The sequence below is a fragment of the Pteropus vampyrus genome, unplaced genomic scaffold (assembly GCF_000151845.1).
Source record: "Pteropus vampyrus isolate Shadow unplaced genomic scaffold, Pvam_2.0 Scaffold10, whole genome shotgun sequence".
Lineage (NCBI taxonomy): Eukaryota > Metazoa > Chordata > Mammalia > Chiroptera > Pteropodidae > Pteropus > Pteropus vampyrus.
The window spans coordinates 13,022,364-13,039,184 of NW_011888791.1; the positions used below are offsets into that span (position 1 = coordinate 13,022,364).

General features: G+C 31.4%; 1 protein-coding gene across 1 annotated transcript in view; it reads right to left on the reverse strand.

The window, feature by feature from the left end:
• TTC6 (tetratricopeptide repeat domain 6) overlaps positions 1–16,821 on the reverse strand; it is a 197,734-nt gene that overhangs the window by 68,368 nt on the left and 112,545 nt on the right. The window contains exons 10-16 of the mRNA XM_023521640.1: positions 14,396–14,491; positions 12,140–12,214; positions 7,124–7,494; positions 4,353–4,815; positions 3,925–4,054; positions 2,915–3,087; positions 527–663 (exon numbers count right to left, since the gene is read on the reverse strand). Of these exons, the coding sequence (XP_023377408.1) occupies positions 527–663; positions 2,915–3,087; positions 3,925–4,054; positions 4,353–4,815; positions 7,124–7,494; positions 12,140–12,214; positions 14,396–14,491 (1,445 nt within the window). The remainder of the gene's footprint in view (positions 1–526; positions 664–2,914; positions 3,088–3,924; positions 4,055–4,352; positions 4,816–7,123; positions 7,495–12,139; positions 12,215–14,395; positions 14,492–16,821) is intronic.

Here is a 16,821-nt window from a genome sequence, read left to right on the forward strand (position 1 = left end):
CAAATATGACTATACACATTTTTTAAAACTCTTCAAAACAAAACTTAGATTAAAAGAAAAGCAACAAAATGAGAACTGCTTCATGCACAATAAAGTTGGAAAAACAAAGGTTAATGTCAAAGTTACAATGTTATAGAAATCTATAGAAACGGTTCTCTATACTCAGTACTCAGTAAATACAAAGGACATAAAAAAGGGAAAAAAATAATTAAAGGAACAAAAATGTAGGCCAAACTTTAAAAGCTGATAATGTAAGTAGTATTTAGAGAATGCTAACAAATTTTTTAAAAGACCAAAAAAAAAGAAAATACTAATGAAACTCTAAATTGTCTAAATTGTCATTTTATGCCTATTAAATTAACCACCATTGTTATGTTATAGATAAAGATTTCCATTCATTGGTAGCATGGAGAATTGATTCACTGTTTTTAAAGAGCTGTCTGGTATTTTAAGCAATTTTCTTTCCTGAGAAAGTACTTGTAAAAAATAGTATAATTTCAAACATCGCATATAAAATAATTCTCACCTTGCTTGAGAATTTTGGGGATCTACATTTAGCAAGGCTGTAAAATCCTGTATGGCTGCATTCCAGTTTTCATTTTCATAGAAAAACAGTCCACGTTTCAATAATGCATCTATTCTTTGGGGATCATAAAAAATACACTGCATGGGGGTAAGAGTGGAGAGGAGACACAAAAACATATCACATCATTTTTTAAAAAGGTATATAAACCCATAACAAATTAAATGGATTACAAGTCTGTTTTTAACTTCAGACTTTTTTAAGCAAATTAATTTAAGATGCAAAACTGAAATTTGCATTTAAAGACCATGTCTTTAGGAAATCCATTCATCATCAAATTCTAGAAAAGGGAGGTTTTATAACAGAGAGAGAAAAAAAAATCAGCATAGACAAGCAGCCAAGGCTTTTACCCACTGAAATTTTCACTGGTAAAATTTCATAAGTGACTTGTTCAACTAGAGTAGAGTTATATCTGATCTATCAATTTTATCCCAATTATATCCCTAAAGATAGCACATATTGACCACATTAAGGCTGATTCAATCAAATCAGATGTTGATTAATCTACTCTCTAAAACTGTGGAGACAAATGAATTGACATTGGTATGGTTCATTCATTTCACATTGACATAAAAGGCAATGGAGTGAACAGATTAAATCATTGTCTACTCAGTTGTAAAGCTCCTCATCTACTGATAGTGGGGGGTGAGGAGAACTGAAACACAAAGATTTCCAAGTATTTTTAAAATAGGGAAAAAAACCCTAAAAATTTTGAAGTTTGTTTGACCTCAAATTGCTTTAGTCGATTGGTCAATTTTTAAACTATTAGTCAATTTAAAATTAGTCAATTTAAATAATCAGTCAATTAAATTAGTCAATTTTTAAACTATTGATGCCAGATGGAGGAAACAAACAGAATAGATAGTCTAATAATTTCAATATCTTCAAAAGAAAATATTGAAATGATTTTTTTCTACACCAGAAATTACAAGACAATATTCTCTTGAAATAAAATAATGGCAAGTATGTGGCTAACATCATGGATTAAGAAATAGAGCAGCTGGGAAAGTGGAAAGATAACTTATTTAAATAATTTCTAAATTCTCAATTGTACTATGAACTAAGAATTTAGAGTTAGATCAAGGTTAGAATTCTGCTGGAATCAGGGGAATATTTTGCCTGACTCTAGCCTCAAAGTATAATTCAGCTAAAAGTTCCTCAAGGGAATTCCTTGATATCCCCCAACCAAATATAAATTACCCATCCTTATCATTTTTATTTTCTTCATAGAAGTCATCATAATTTATAATTATATATTTATGTATTTCTTTCTTTAATATCTGTCCTTTAGGCAATAGGCTCCACGTAAGCAGGAAATATGTTCATTTTATTAATTAAGATTTATTTACTACATTATAGAGTACCTTAGTCAATAAATATTTCTGAGTGAATGAATGAATGAACAAATCCATGAGCACAGCTTCTTTGAGATAAGATGGATTTGCTATATCTCAAGAGTTAAGTGGAGAATGATTTGATTTTCTCTCTCATTTGAAGGGAAGAAACAATTTTCAAAGCATAAAACTACTATTTTATGGTTCAAGAGGAGAAAGTTGGAAAAGTCAAGCCCTCCTCAGAGCTGTCTCAAATGCTCCCACAGCCAACTCCGTGATGTAAATCTATTCACTAATTCTAATTTTAAAATTTTTGACTCAGCCACAAAAAAAAGAGTGAAATCTTTCATTTGTGACAACATGGATGGACCTAGAGAGTATTATGCTAAGTAAAATAAGTCAGACAAAGACAAATACCATATGATTTCACTTATATGTAGAATCTAAACACACACACACACACACACACACACACACACACAATAAATAAAATAAAATAAAAATAAATAAAAAAACAAAACAGAAACAAACTCATAGATACAGAAAACAAACTGATGGTTGCCAGATGGCTTGGGGGGAATTGGTAAAAAAGAAGAAAGAGTTAAGATACACAAATTGCCAGTTATAAAAATAGTCATGGGAGTGTAAGTGCAGCATAGGGAATATAGTATTTGAAATAACCATGTGTAGTATCACATGGATAGTAAACTTAGTGGGGTGGTCACTTCATAAGTTATACAAATATCTAATCACCATGTTGTACACCTGAGACTAATATAATATTGTATGTCAAATGTAATTGAGAAATAAATTATTTTTTAAAAATTGACATAGTGGTAATGTCAATTCTAGTAATGAATGCTATAGGTCTTAACCTATAATAAATTATTTTTGATTATACAACATATGTGAAAGCATTTCAACAACTGCTATAGTATTAGATTGAGACCATAATCTAAAACATATAAATGGGAGCATTATATGTGATACAGCTTACTTTGGAAAAGTCATCAATGGCCAGTACTTTGTTAGTTATTTCATACATCTCACCCCTCCTGAAATACATATCAGCATCCATGGGCTTGCATTTAATTGCCTGTGTATAGTTTAGAATAGCCAAAGTAATGTCGTTTTTTCTCCGGAAAATTTCTGCCTTTGACAAATATGCCTCTAAAATTAATTAAAAAGGTAAAATTTAGTGTTATGGTCCTTTTATGAACTATAAAAACTTTTAAAGATTAATCCCTCCCTCTCCAAAACAGTAGTCTTAGAATAATGTTTCTCTACCATACTTTCTTAACCATTTAAAGTAAGGGTTTGTTATTGTTGTTGTTGTTTTAATTTCAACAGTGCAAAATTTGTTCTCCGAGTCTGGATAATACTCATTTATGCTTAAAAGCATTTTTAACTTCAATTTGAAGTAACAAAATTAACTATTACTTATTTGTATATCTGAAATGTTTCATAATCTTTTAATGTTTATAGTGAAAAGTTAGATTTTAATAGCACAAAATCATATGGACTTTTAGCAGAGATCAGCATAGATCAGAAAACGTTTATAAAGCTCGTGCTACATTTTAGGGGTATGTTATGGATGCTGGGGATACAAAGATGAAAATGACATTTTCTCATTCTCCAAAAGTTCAAGTTGATTAAATTATGTTCCATAAGGGCAAACATATAGATTTCATCCAACCAAGAAGTCTTAGGAACACTAAAACTCTTAATTTTTAAGTTCATATTCTTTTTGTGGTATGAACAGTAAGCAACCAATTTATTGTAATATATACCAAGGACATTAACATTTTAAAACATGATGAGTATTTTGAAAATAATACAAGATCATACAAGTCTTAAATTTACAATATTACAATAAATTTAACTTATGAAAGTCACAATCTGTTTGAAGACCTATGTCTACTGGTTTATGTATATTTATAATACCACTAAATCACCAAAGCTTAGGTAAAGATATAATCAATATAATTGTCTGCACAGATAACCCACCTGCATTATTTTTATTATATTTATTTATATAATTCAAGTCATCCAAAGCTTCACTAATTTTGTCTTGGAAAAGATAAATGAGATGTCGGTGCCAATAGGCATTGAGAAACAATGGTTCCAAAAGTATAGCCTAGAAAATATATGTATAAATTCAATTAAAGTTGATTTATTAAAAGATAGCCTATCAAGTTTCAAGCATTAGGGATCCCAATTGTTTTATTAAGTATATAGTATAAAATAGTACCTCTCAATCTGACAAACAAAATCTAGTGCTTTTAATATTTATTATTTGAAAATGTCAATAAATATAATTTGTATAATCACAAATATCCAATACAAATTCATTGTTCAAAATTTTAGTAAAAACTATTATATAATAATATGCAAGTATAAATTGTAAATAGTTATTTTGATTAAATAAAACTTACTTCCTGTAGATCATTCATGGCACTCTGTAACTTTCCCAGTTTCCTATAAATAGCTCCACGTCTACAGTATAAAAATGCAGGATATATTTTTTTATGATTTATTTCTTCAGTCAAGATCTTCACTTCGGATTCATAATGTTTAATGACGTCTGGAGGAAGACTAGACATCAAAGAATCACTCAGTTCTAGTTTTGGTGGTTCCTTCACTTCTTCAGACAAGTCTTTCGGAACAAATATTTTAACAACTTTCTCTCTTGCAGTTGTCTTCTGAGGTTTATGCTTAGAGAATAGATCAACAACCCATGTTTGAGGGTCAGTATTTTCTGGAATTCCTCCACGACTTTGGGCAAATTTGTCAAAATTTAAACACGATGGTAAGCTGGGACTCTGAAATGGACGTTCATATAATGGAATTTTCAGAAAATATTTCTTCTGTCCAGGAAGAATTCCGTGAGACATTGATCTAGTTTTTAAAAGAGTGATTTTTAAATTAGAGAAACATAATTATTTTTATAATCAATAAATCAACTCAGCCACAAACAAAACTATTTCTCTATTGTGCATCAGAGTTGCCAGAGATTTGTTAAACACAAATTTCTGGATTTTGTGGACACAATTACCAAAATAAACCACAGGGACAGAATGGTAATCACAGAATTTTAACACACAAGGATCTGTGGCAATAACTAAAAGACTATAGGTCCTTAGAAATGAGGTATATGGGCAGGCTTCTAAGGTGTTCTTTCACTTACATAGGTGAAAAACTTCTAGGTCTTCTGGGTATATGCCTAACTAGTTATAGTGGTTACCCAGCTCTCAGACATAAGCCAGCTCACAATCCAAAACCTCCCACTTGACAAGAAGGCCAGGCATGTCCCACTGAGGAAGGATCTTATTATGTGGCCTAGGTATATTTATTGAATTTTCCCCAAAAGCTTCCAAATATCTGAGAAAGATTAAAAACGCAAACCTTCTGCAGTTTATTAGATACTGGCTCTAAACTTATGTTGATCCACAGATAGATACCCACTGTGGATGCCACTGAAATCCATCAACCTAATTGGGGAATTATGAAGGTTGAGTAGTAGAAAGAATCTTGGCCTGAAACCGCCTAACAGCAGACCTTGTGAGACATGGACCCATACTGTGATAATTTCCCTACTCCCAGAATGCATAGTGGGAATGAATCAACTTAATAACTGCATAAGCTATAACCTGAGGGAGATAATAGCAGTAAAGGTCGAGTGGAAATTTCTGGACTGTCTCCATTCTATCCCATATCGCCATCTACCAAGACAGTATACTAAATGTAATACCCGACCAAGGGGGACTAAGTGGCACTAAGGAAAATATGTCACCTCCTGCTTGTAGATAATAAATTCTGCCTCTCTTGGGGGTGTAACAGAGCAAGATGGGCCAAGTAAACCAGGACTGCCTTCACCAAAAGGCTCATCCTATAGCTCCTGTTATAACTATTAGCAGTCTATACAGTTATTAAAAAGCAAATAAGTCTCTTCAAATGGTTAAACTTTATAATCAGAATGATATAGTCAGTAAACAGTAAAACATCACAGTGAAGCAGTGTTACATCACTTATATCCTTTGTATAGATAGAAGTCACTTTGGTTATGGCCAAAATGGTGCTGTATATTATCTTTTCTAGGATGGTGAAGATTCATAACACTTTGAAAAGAGAAAATGCATCAAAAATGTATAAGCAATCTTCTGGTTCTATCTAAAACATTTGTCGACTTAGAAAAACCTACCTAAAGTGTTCTAAAGATGAGCTAACAAAAAAGCTTCCAGCTATTAAATTTGTTGCAGGGGAAGCTTAAGCAAAAGTAGTGTGCGGAGAACTCGGGGCTTGACTTGAATGGCAGTCTCCACCAGGGCTAGTCTCTGTTCCACTCTGTCACTCACACTTACATAAGGTTACTCCCTGGTCTTCTAAGAGATGACAATAAGTCACCACATCAAAATATAATTAACTCTTTTTCAGAACCAGCGAGTCTTTATAACAATAAAGTGAACAAAGCACATGACTTTTATCACCAGGAAAGTCTTTACTTTTCAAAACGGCATAAGTTTAATGAATTTTTTGTCATCTGGAGATATCTAAAGAGAAACAAAGCTCAGAGCTTTTTGGAAACTATTTTGTACAGCACTGGATTATAAGAATGTCTTGAATACTTAAACATGACCATACCTGAACTTTAAGCTGTTGTTATTTTAGGTCCCTCCATATTTTTAAACATGCTAGATATTATTACCTCCAAGTAAGGAGAAAAATTATTTCTTTGTGTTAATCTCTGAATTAGGTCTCATAACATACAAAAACCAGTTTGTCTATCTAATTTATTACTCAATTCGATACTTTAAAATTTAAAAACGATTAAATTTCAGTAATCTATTTCCTTTCAAATTGGTAGGATCTGGAGCTGGAATAGGGTTTCCGTCCTAAATTACTTTAGAAAAAAACTTAGTAGATTTCATTTCTTTCTACTAAGAGATTTCATTTAGCCATTAAATTGACTTAGTCTTACTTCATGTTCTTAAAGCAGCCCCACCTTTAACTTATAGTTTGAACTATTCACATATTTATGCTATTAAACAGCTGTATATTAAAAAATAAGGGATTATTTTTAGCTAAGAGTTCAGCATATCTTCAGTGTTGAGTAAAATAATAACAACTTCAATGGGTGAAATTATAAAATTAAGGCCAAAACCACAATGCATTTCTTAAACTATAACAATTATTGATTAAACAGGACCTTTTAAGAATTTTTGGAGATTTGGATAACTCTTCCAACACCATTGTAACTCTACGGAGTTTCCATCCTTTCTTCCATTTTATTCTCTTTTTCTTGGGATACACAATGTAACTAATGCCAGCTTTTTTAGACGCTTCAACGAGAGACACAGACAGATCTGTCACACTGTAATTGTCCTGAATGGTATCTAAGATGGTATCTATATTTTCTTTTACGATGGGTTCTTCAGTTTCATTTAGCTCAACCATCTGACGACGCTCCAATTCTTTTGCTTTTTGAAACATCACCTCTTTTATATTGTTTTGCATGTTATCTTTAATCTCTAATGGAACTATGGTCTCCTCCCTCAACTCAACTGCAGATTTTACTCTCTTATTGAAGAAGAAACAAAGAGGCAGAAAAAATATAAAATCAATTTAATTGCTGTACATTTAAAATTAATTCAGTTACAATTACTATTAATGTAGTCTAGTCACTATTGAAAAATTTTAAATCATATATTCCTGATTTTTCCAAAAGTCAGTTTATAAAGTTAATAATAGATTAGTTAAAACAAAGTACTATAATTTAATTGGTCAAACAACATTTAGTTAGCTTCATAAAAATAACACTATAAAGTAGATAGGCATTAAATATTATTTTCTATATTCTTAATTAAAAGAGAATGCTTTTACATATCCAAATAAAGTTCATACTCTACTTTTACTTTTAATGCAAAAAATAGGTACAATACACAAAAATTATTAAAATGCCTTATCCTATAAAAGAAAATTGTGAATCTATTTTCAAAAGCACTTTAACAACATTGACTTTCTATACAATAGTATTCAAATATCCTCTACAATAATTTTCAATTCAGTACTTATAAGCTTAAGTAATAAGATTCCAGTCTAATATTTATTTTCTCTAATATTATAGAATCAACTTAATTTAACAATAATATTAATATTACAATATTAATCATTATTAATAATTTGCAGTCATTATGCATTAGTACTTGAAACTCTAACAGCACCCATTACTAGTAAAAGAGATTAATTCCAATCCTTTGTTATAGCATTTCCAGCCTATTGAACTATTGTCAATAAATTAACTGCATTTAATTTTTTGCTAATAAATAATAATTTGTTTTAGAGATGTTTTTCATTATAGTGAATTTAGGCTCAAATTCCAAACATAACTACTTCATACAAGCTAGTTATATACTTTAAGATGTACCAAATACATTAGAAATATTTATCCTCCATGACTTACTATACTTCCCCTATCTCAAGAAACTATATGTTAGCTCAATACATAAATAGAATAGAAAATAGAGAAGTAAATAAACAATGGAATATATGTATGTATGTATGTATGTATGTATATGTAAATATCAAGAAATATAAACACATATGAATATATTAGGAAAACATATATCTGAAAAGATGTAGAATATAAGATGCTCATATTCCCACTTGCTGTCTAGATATAAATTACACAGAGTAGCCTTATACAGCTGCGTAGAACACTCTGTAAGAAATCACTGACAGAATCTATAACTATAGAGCAGAGCTACCAGAGTGGGTTTAAGTTTTTGTTTCCAGCTTTACTGAGATATTACTGACATATATATATATATGTATATGTATCATATATATATATCATATATATATGTATCATATATATATATCATATATATATATCAAGAAAAGAAAATATTAGCAAACTGAATTCAACATCACATTAAAAGGATCATACAATATGACCATGTGATATTTATCCCTCAGATGCAAGAATGGTTCAACATACACAAATCAAAAATGTGATACATCACATTTATAGAATAAAAGATAAAGATCCTATGATCATCTCAATTGATGCAGAAAAGGGATTTGACAAAGTTCAACATTCTTTTATGATAAAAACTCTCAACAGATTTGGCATGGAAGGAACAAAACTCAACATAAAAAAGACCACATATGACAAACCCACAACTAATATCATATTCAACAGTATAAAATTGAAAGATTTCACACTAAGATCAGGAATAAGACAGAAGTACTCGGTTTTGCCACTTTCATTCAACATAGTACTGTAAGTCCTGGCTAGAGCAATTAGAAAAGAAAAAGTGAAAAAAAAAAGAAAAAGACGTCCAAATCAAAAAAGAAGTCAAATTGTCTGCTTGTGAAGAAGATATAATCCTATATAAGAAAACTGTAAAGACCACCAAAACACTATTAGAACTAATTAATAAATCAGTAAAGTTGCAAGTTACAAAATCAACATACAAAAATCAGTTGCATACCTGAAAAATAAAGTAATCACATTTACAATAGCATCAAAAATAATAAAATATTTAGGAATAAATTTAACCAAGAAGATGAAGGATTTATACACTGAAAATTACAATACTTTGATGAAGGAAATTGAAGAAGACACAAATATATGGAAAGATATCTCAAGTTCATGAATTAGAAAAATTAGTATTTTTAAATGTCTGTACTACCCAAAGCCATTTATTAATTCAACACAATCCCTAGGAAAAGCCCAATGACATTTTTCACAGAAGTAGAAAAACAACCCTAAAATTTGTATGGAACCACAAAAGGCCCCAAATAGCCAAAGCAATCCTAAGAAATAAGAACAAAAGTGGAGACATCACAATTCTTTATTTCAAACTTTATTACAAAGACACAGTAATAAAAACAGCATGATATTGTCATAAAAATAGGCACATAGACCAATGGAACAGAGACATATATAATACATATAATCAACTATTATACAAGCGAGCCAAGAACACTCAATGTGAAAAGGCTAGTCTCTTTAAGAAATTTGCTGGGAAAAGTGGATATTCACATGCAAATGAATGAAATTGGACCTCTATCTTACACTACTTACAAAAATTAACTCAAAATGAATTAAAGACTCAAGTTAGACCTGAAACTGTAAAACTACTAGAAGAAAATATAGGAAAATTTCCTTGATGTTGGCCTTGGTGATGATTTTTTGTATATAACACTAAAAGCACAAGCAACAAAAGCAAAAATAAACAAGTAAGAATATATTAAACGAAAAGCTTCTCCACTGTAAAATAAATGATCAGCAAAATGAAATGGCAACCTGGAATGGAGAAAAATATTTGCAAACCATCAATCTGATAAGGGATTAATATCTAAAATGTATAAGGAACTCTTACAACTCAGTAGGAAAAAGCACCCAAACAATCTGATTAAAAAATGAGCAGAGGAACCGAATAGAGATTTTTTTCCAACAAAGACTTACAAATGGCCAACAGGTTCATGGAAAGATGATCAACATCACTAAACATTAGGGAAATGCAAATCAAAACCACAATAAGATATCACCTTACATGTGTTAGAATGGCTAGTCTCAAAAGGACAAGCGACATCAAGTGGTGAAGAAAAGGGAACCCTTGTGCACTGTTGAAGAGAATATAAACTGGTACAACCATTAAAGAAAAGTATGGATGTTCCTCAAAAAATTGAGAATAGAATTACCATGTGATCCAGCAATTCCACTTCTGTGTATATATACAAAAGAAAGAAATCATGATCTCAAAGAGATATCTGCACCCCCATGTTTTTTGTAGCAGTATTCACAAGCCAAGATATAAAAATACATATATTAGAATACTATTCAGCCATAAAACAGAGGGATATCCCACCATTTGCAACAATATGGATGAACTTCGAGGACATTAAGTGAAATGCAAATACTATATGATCCCATCTATATGTGAAATCTAAAAAAAAAAAAAAACAAAACAAAAACAAAAATATTTTTTTAAAAACATAAAAAACTCATAGATACAGACAACAGATTGGTTGGCTGCAGAGCTGGAGAGTTGAGTGTAGGCAAAAAGAGTGATGGCTGTCCAAAAGGTATAAATGTCCAGTTATAAAATAAATAATTTCTGAGGATGTAATGTACAGCATGGTGACTGTAGTTAAAATACTGTCTTGGATATCTGAAAGTTGCTAAGAGAGTAGATCTTAAAGGTTCTCATCATAAGAAAAAGTGTGTAACTATGTGTGATGATGGCTTATTGTAGTGATTATTTCAAAATATATACAAATTGAATCATTACGTTGTACCCCTAAAACTAATGTAATGTTATATGTCAATTATTTGTCAATGAAATAAATCTTAAGAATAGTGTCAGTGTACAGGCTTACAAAACAGAGGAATCGAAGAGTTAATAAAAAAGGAGAACGTTAGAAATGAAATAGGAAGTAGGCTAAAGTTAGTCAAGTTAAAAGCAAGTTAGCCAGAAAGAAATTTAAATTTGGGTAGTGAACACACAATGGAATACACATGTGACAAATATGTATTGAGCTGTACACTTGAAACCTATATAATTTCACTTACCCCAATAAATTTAATTTTTAAACAAGCAAGTTAGAAGCAATTAACATAGAGAATCAAGGAAGTTACTGTCAGATCTTGGGGAGAAAAAAAACTGGGAGCTAGATGTCAGTGCCACTGATGGTAAGAACCAGTCTTTCAAAAATGCCTATGGATTCTTGGTGAAGAGGAAAGTACATTTCATTTGGTAAGAAGTATGGGTTTCAGTACTAGCTCTGCCATTTATCACTTTCTAACCTTTGCTTTTTCATGTATAAAACGTGTATCTGTCTCACCTTCCTTCTCATCAGGATATTATGAAGTTCAAGATCAAACTGGAATAGTGTTCGTGAAAATGTTTTCAAACTGTGAGCCTGATTCAAGTGTAGGTCAATAGTATAAATGATTTATAATGTACCAGTTAAAGTCAAATAATGACTATAAGACACTTCCAAGAGTTGTTGAAATCTTACAATGCTACCACCAAGCACAATTTACACAGGCTAGCAAATACATACTCAACTACAAACTTTCAATCAACTCTGGATGAATCAACTGACTACACTATTTCAGGAATGCAAACAAACAAACAAAATATATAGGTGGTGATAATTACTTGTAAAATAAACATTTCCTTTGAATAATAAAAAGTGAAAATTATCATACCTTTAATTGTAGAGATTGTGTGCTGAAACTTTTTTGGATATTTTCAAATGATGAAGATTTTTTTAGGTAAAAAAGCTGAAATAATAAAATGATAATTATACATTGACTTTAGATACTATGTGGTAAACTAAAATATCATATGACCAATAAATATCAGTTGACCAACAGTAACTGTTTAGGTAAATTAACAAAATGCAGCAATATTAGTTAAAGCACAGGTTCTTACTGAGTTCACAGAGAGAAGCAGAACTTAAAATCTGTCAATTAATTTTGAAAAGGTATAATAATGGAAACTATCCTGATTTTTACAATACAACTAGATATAGCAAACACTTACCTAGTATCTGCTATGTGCAAGGTGCTATGCTGCAAAGCTTTCCAATTGGTATAAGGGGCACAGGTGTGTGTGAATATGCCATAGATATGCTAAGCCATTAACTCTCTTAGCCCTAGGGCTACACTAGTGGGACCTGGAGCAGCTACTGCCCTGAACAGTCACCTCTAATCATGAGTAACCTCAACCTTTTACCCATAAGACCACACAAATATCATCACTTATTATGAGAGCTATTATATTAAAGAGTTGAGAAGTACCACTATACTAGAGTAGAAAGTACAAAAAAAAAAACCTGACATGTTCCACATCCTCGAACACTATAATGATGGAAACAGATATAAAGAAATAATTATAATTCAAAGTGGCTGTGGCAATGATTGTAGAGATGGCATGAATGAGGAGCAAAGGAATAGAAGAGAAGGACAGGTTAATTCTGAATGGAAAGGAAACTGAGTTGACCAGCTTGAAGAGGTAGCATCAGGGTTTGCCTGTGAAAGGTGGCAATATTTCCATGGACTGAGATGGGGTTGAGAACATACCAGGCCAATAGAATAGCCTAAACAAAAACTGAGAAGTGTCACAGTGCTGGGATTTTGGTCCCCAAGGGCTCTGGTGCAGGCAGAGTACAGGGTACATGGAGGTTACACAAACAGAAATATAATGGAAGGTAGGATAGAAAATATAGTGAGGCCAAGTTATAAGACTTAGTTAAGCCCTCTGGTTTTATTTGGTAGGTGGAGTTACTCAGTTTGTTGAGAGATGAGTGATATAATCATACCTGTGTTTTAAGAATATAGCCGGGGGACAGGAAGGAGGATGGATTGAAAGAAACAGCTACTTAAAATAGGAATTATCTGATAGGTAGATGTAAGTAGTGCTACTACACTGGTCTAGAAAGTACAACTGGCATTTCAAACTAGAAAGTGTCATTAGTTAGTTCAATTATTTTTTATTTGATAGTCACTGCTATAGGTGTTACAGATAAAAGAGTGAATAATAATGATATGACCCCAAGCTCGTAAGGAATACAAAGACCAAACATACAAAAGGGCAAATATTTAATAAGTGCTATGAGCAAAATAGCAAAAAAAACTAATCTATATTAAATAGATACATTATATCCTAAAAAAAAAAATATTTCTTGACTGTATGGGAAGAGGCATACACACATTTTCAACCCATTTAACTGACTAGAATAGGAATTTGATTTATCCCAGGACTCTAAGACTCTCTACTATGTAGCACTCGGCATCTCAAGATATCAAGGAAAGTAAAGAGTTGAAGGCACTGATGAGAGAAAAATAAAACTGTTTCTTATTTGTCCCCATAATATTTAGGACACTTATTAATAAACCAATTATATAAATTTTATACCTTTTTTCTCTCAATCACTATCTCTTTTCTCTCCAATTGTGTTTATTATTTAATTAGCTTACTTGGATTCACTGTAGTGATAATAAAGTCACGAGCATGAGTCTAATCACCATTTAGAGAATTAACTTTTACTGTGTTTCATGGCCATGACAATTCCTCCATTTGGTCAAAAGATTTATAAACATATTCTTTTGATCATTGAAGATCTAGGCAGGCAAGAAGTGATAAATGAGTACAAAACCAGAAATTTTAGAAATCTTAGGAAAACTCACAGCAGATATCCTGCTATTGGTTAGTAGATAACATCTGAGTGTCATAAAAACAACATATTTAAAAAAGAGGAAATGTGTCCTCAGAAAAGAGATCGACATAAAGAGATAACTATAATCCAAAGTGGCTGTGGCAGTGACAGCAGTAAATGTTCTGAGGCATTTCCTGGACTGAAGAAGCACCAAGAAATAATTTCTGAGATTACTAGAAATAATATCTGAGCTGCAGGCAGATAAAGCAACCAATTCAAAATTCAGAATAAAAAGTATACATACCCTAAGACCTCTTCTGCTATGCTGATTTAAAGTAATAACGCTTTCCTTGCTTTCAGATGAAAATTTCTCAATTAAAATCCTGCTTGCTTGAACACTCTGTGGTAAAAAGATAAGTTTTAAATTATAGAGTAGAATACTTTAAAAAAAAAAAAAAACTATGAGTACTGTTACTTCCCAGTACAACATTATTACCAAAGAGAAACACGTGAAAAGGACAGAATTATAGAAAATGTTTACCAAAGATGCATCAAAGTCTAGCTGCAGCCTTAGTATTTGGCCAAAACCCTCAATTTGTCTTTAGCATTGGTCTTTAGTCAAATGGATACTTCTTTGTTGTTTCTAGCATCCCTAATCATAGGATCCTGTGACCTCACAGGTTAGCATTGAGTCTATTCAGCATATCAACATTAGGATTATGAATAAAATATACCATTTGGATTGATTGTCAATGTGACTATTCACTGTAAAATACAAGAAAGCATTCTAAATGTTAATTGAAATAAAAATATCTTTAAATGCTTTATAATATAAACTATCAATCAAGTTATATATGTATGTTTACTGTTATAAAGGTAAACTGTTGCAATGATTATGATTATTAAATGTGCTACTTTTCTATCTTGTAATCAGTGATTTGAATATGTAGAAACAACTAGAAGATCTAAGTTTGACAGCCTGGTGGATTCATAATGAATTAAATCATTCTGCTGCTTAATTTGCTGAAAATTTCTAGGTCTCAACTAAAATTTCAAATACAAAAAATATTTATTCAATAGGCAATCAGCTATTAAAAGCATCATGTAATTATCACTGAGAATGGAACAGATATGGAGAAGGCCATGGGTAATTTAGAAATCACCAGCACTGAATTTTTGTTCATCCCCTTCTGCTGTATTTTCAGAAAGTATCTAGAGCAAATATAAGGTAAGAAAATTACTAGATATAGCAAAAAAAGACTTGGTCTCTTTCATCATTATTCTTCAAAGACAAACTACACAAGAAATTTTGGAACTAATTTGTCATGCACTTACGCAAAATATTCAAATATGATGGAATAGCAGATATTACATATTTAAAGGAATGCTTTTAACAATAACAATAACAAAAACCTTAGTACAGCAGGTAACATTTTATAACAATGATGAGATGCCATAGGAACTTAACTATTTTAATGTCAATTAGTTTATGATAAAGTTGGTTTTGTTATATGTCATTCTGCTTAAAGCCACAGAAACTATCCACAATGTTAAGTGAAGTCTTACTGTACCATATTTTACAGATATGAAAACAGCAGAACTTACTAACAATCAATGGCTGCTTTTTAAAAAGAAAATGCAGTTTATATGTTGGAACCTTCCAAGACATTGCCCAAACTAACGTGCCTTGAGAGGGCAATAACAATATTGCTTAGATAATATCCGATGTAAAAATTCTCCACTCCTGGGATATTGCTGAAATTGGTATGCATGTAATAAAAGCTAGGATGCAGATGAAAATGAAAAGTTTGCTAACTTACAAGTCAATTATGACTTCTGCTTCTAATTATGGCAGGCTAGGTTTATTCTTCTGAAGACAACTACGAAAGCTACATATAATATGAAAACATGCTCTTCAAAGCATCAAAGGGCTAACAAGATGATGAAGAGATACTGAGCCAAAACCCACAAAAAGGCAAGAATCTGGAAAGGTAAGTCCAGTATTCAAAGATGCTTTTATTCTCAGGATATTTACTAAAACAGTTGCAAATCCGAGCTGCAGAAATGCAACTTCTTGGGGCAAGGGTGACACAAATTGAAGGCCAGAATCTACCTGATCTACATGTTATTTAAGAATAATACACCATGATCAAGTAATCCAAGAAATGTAAAGATGTAACAATATTAACATCCTAAACACATAGTAACAATAGGGCAAACAGAAATGTGATTCCATCCCAGCTTTGGTTGCAGAGAAGCTAAGAGGTAAAAGAATGATCCCATTTCAAGCAACAGCATATACCAACAGAATTTCGTTTGATTTAATCTTATCTCTGACTTTATTATGATATTACTCTTGTTATGCTTTCCCCATGATTTCCTTAACTTTTTCATTTTATCCTTTTCTGACATATGTGTTTTAGTAAGCTGCCTAAAATTTTAAGCAAACAAAATAATCCTAAACACTATTAAAAATTTATGCACGATGACGATGTTCATCGCTGAATTGAAGAGAAAAAAGTGAGAAGGGAGAGGAAAAAAGGGGTAAAGAACAAGAGAAGGAAGAGGAAGAATTTTTAAGAATGAAAGAAAAAGACCAAAAAGTGGGCAGTAGTTGTCTGGAGGGAAAGAATAACAGATGATTTGGGGTTCCTTCTCTTGATTTTTTCATTTTTAAAATAATAAGCATAATATGAAACTAGAGCAAGCAAACACTCTTGAAAGGAAGAA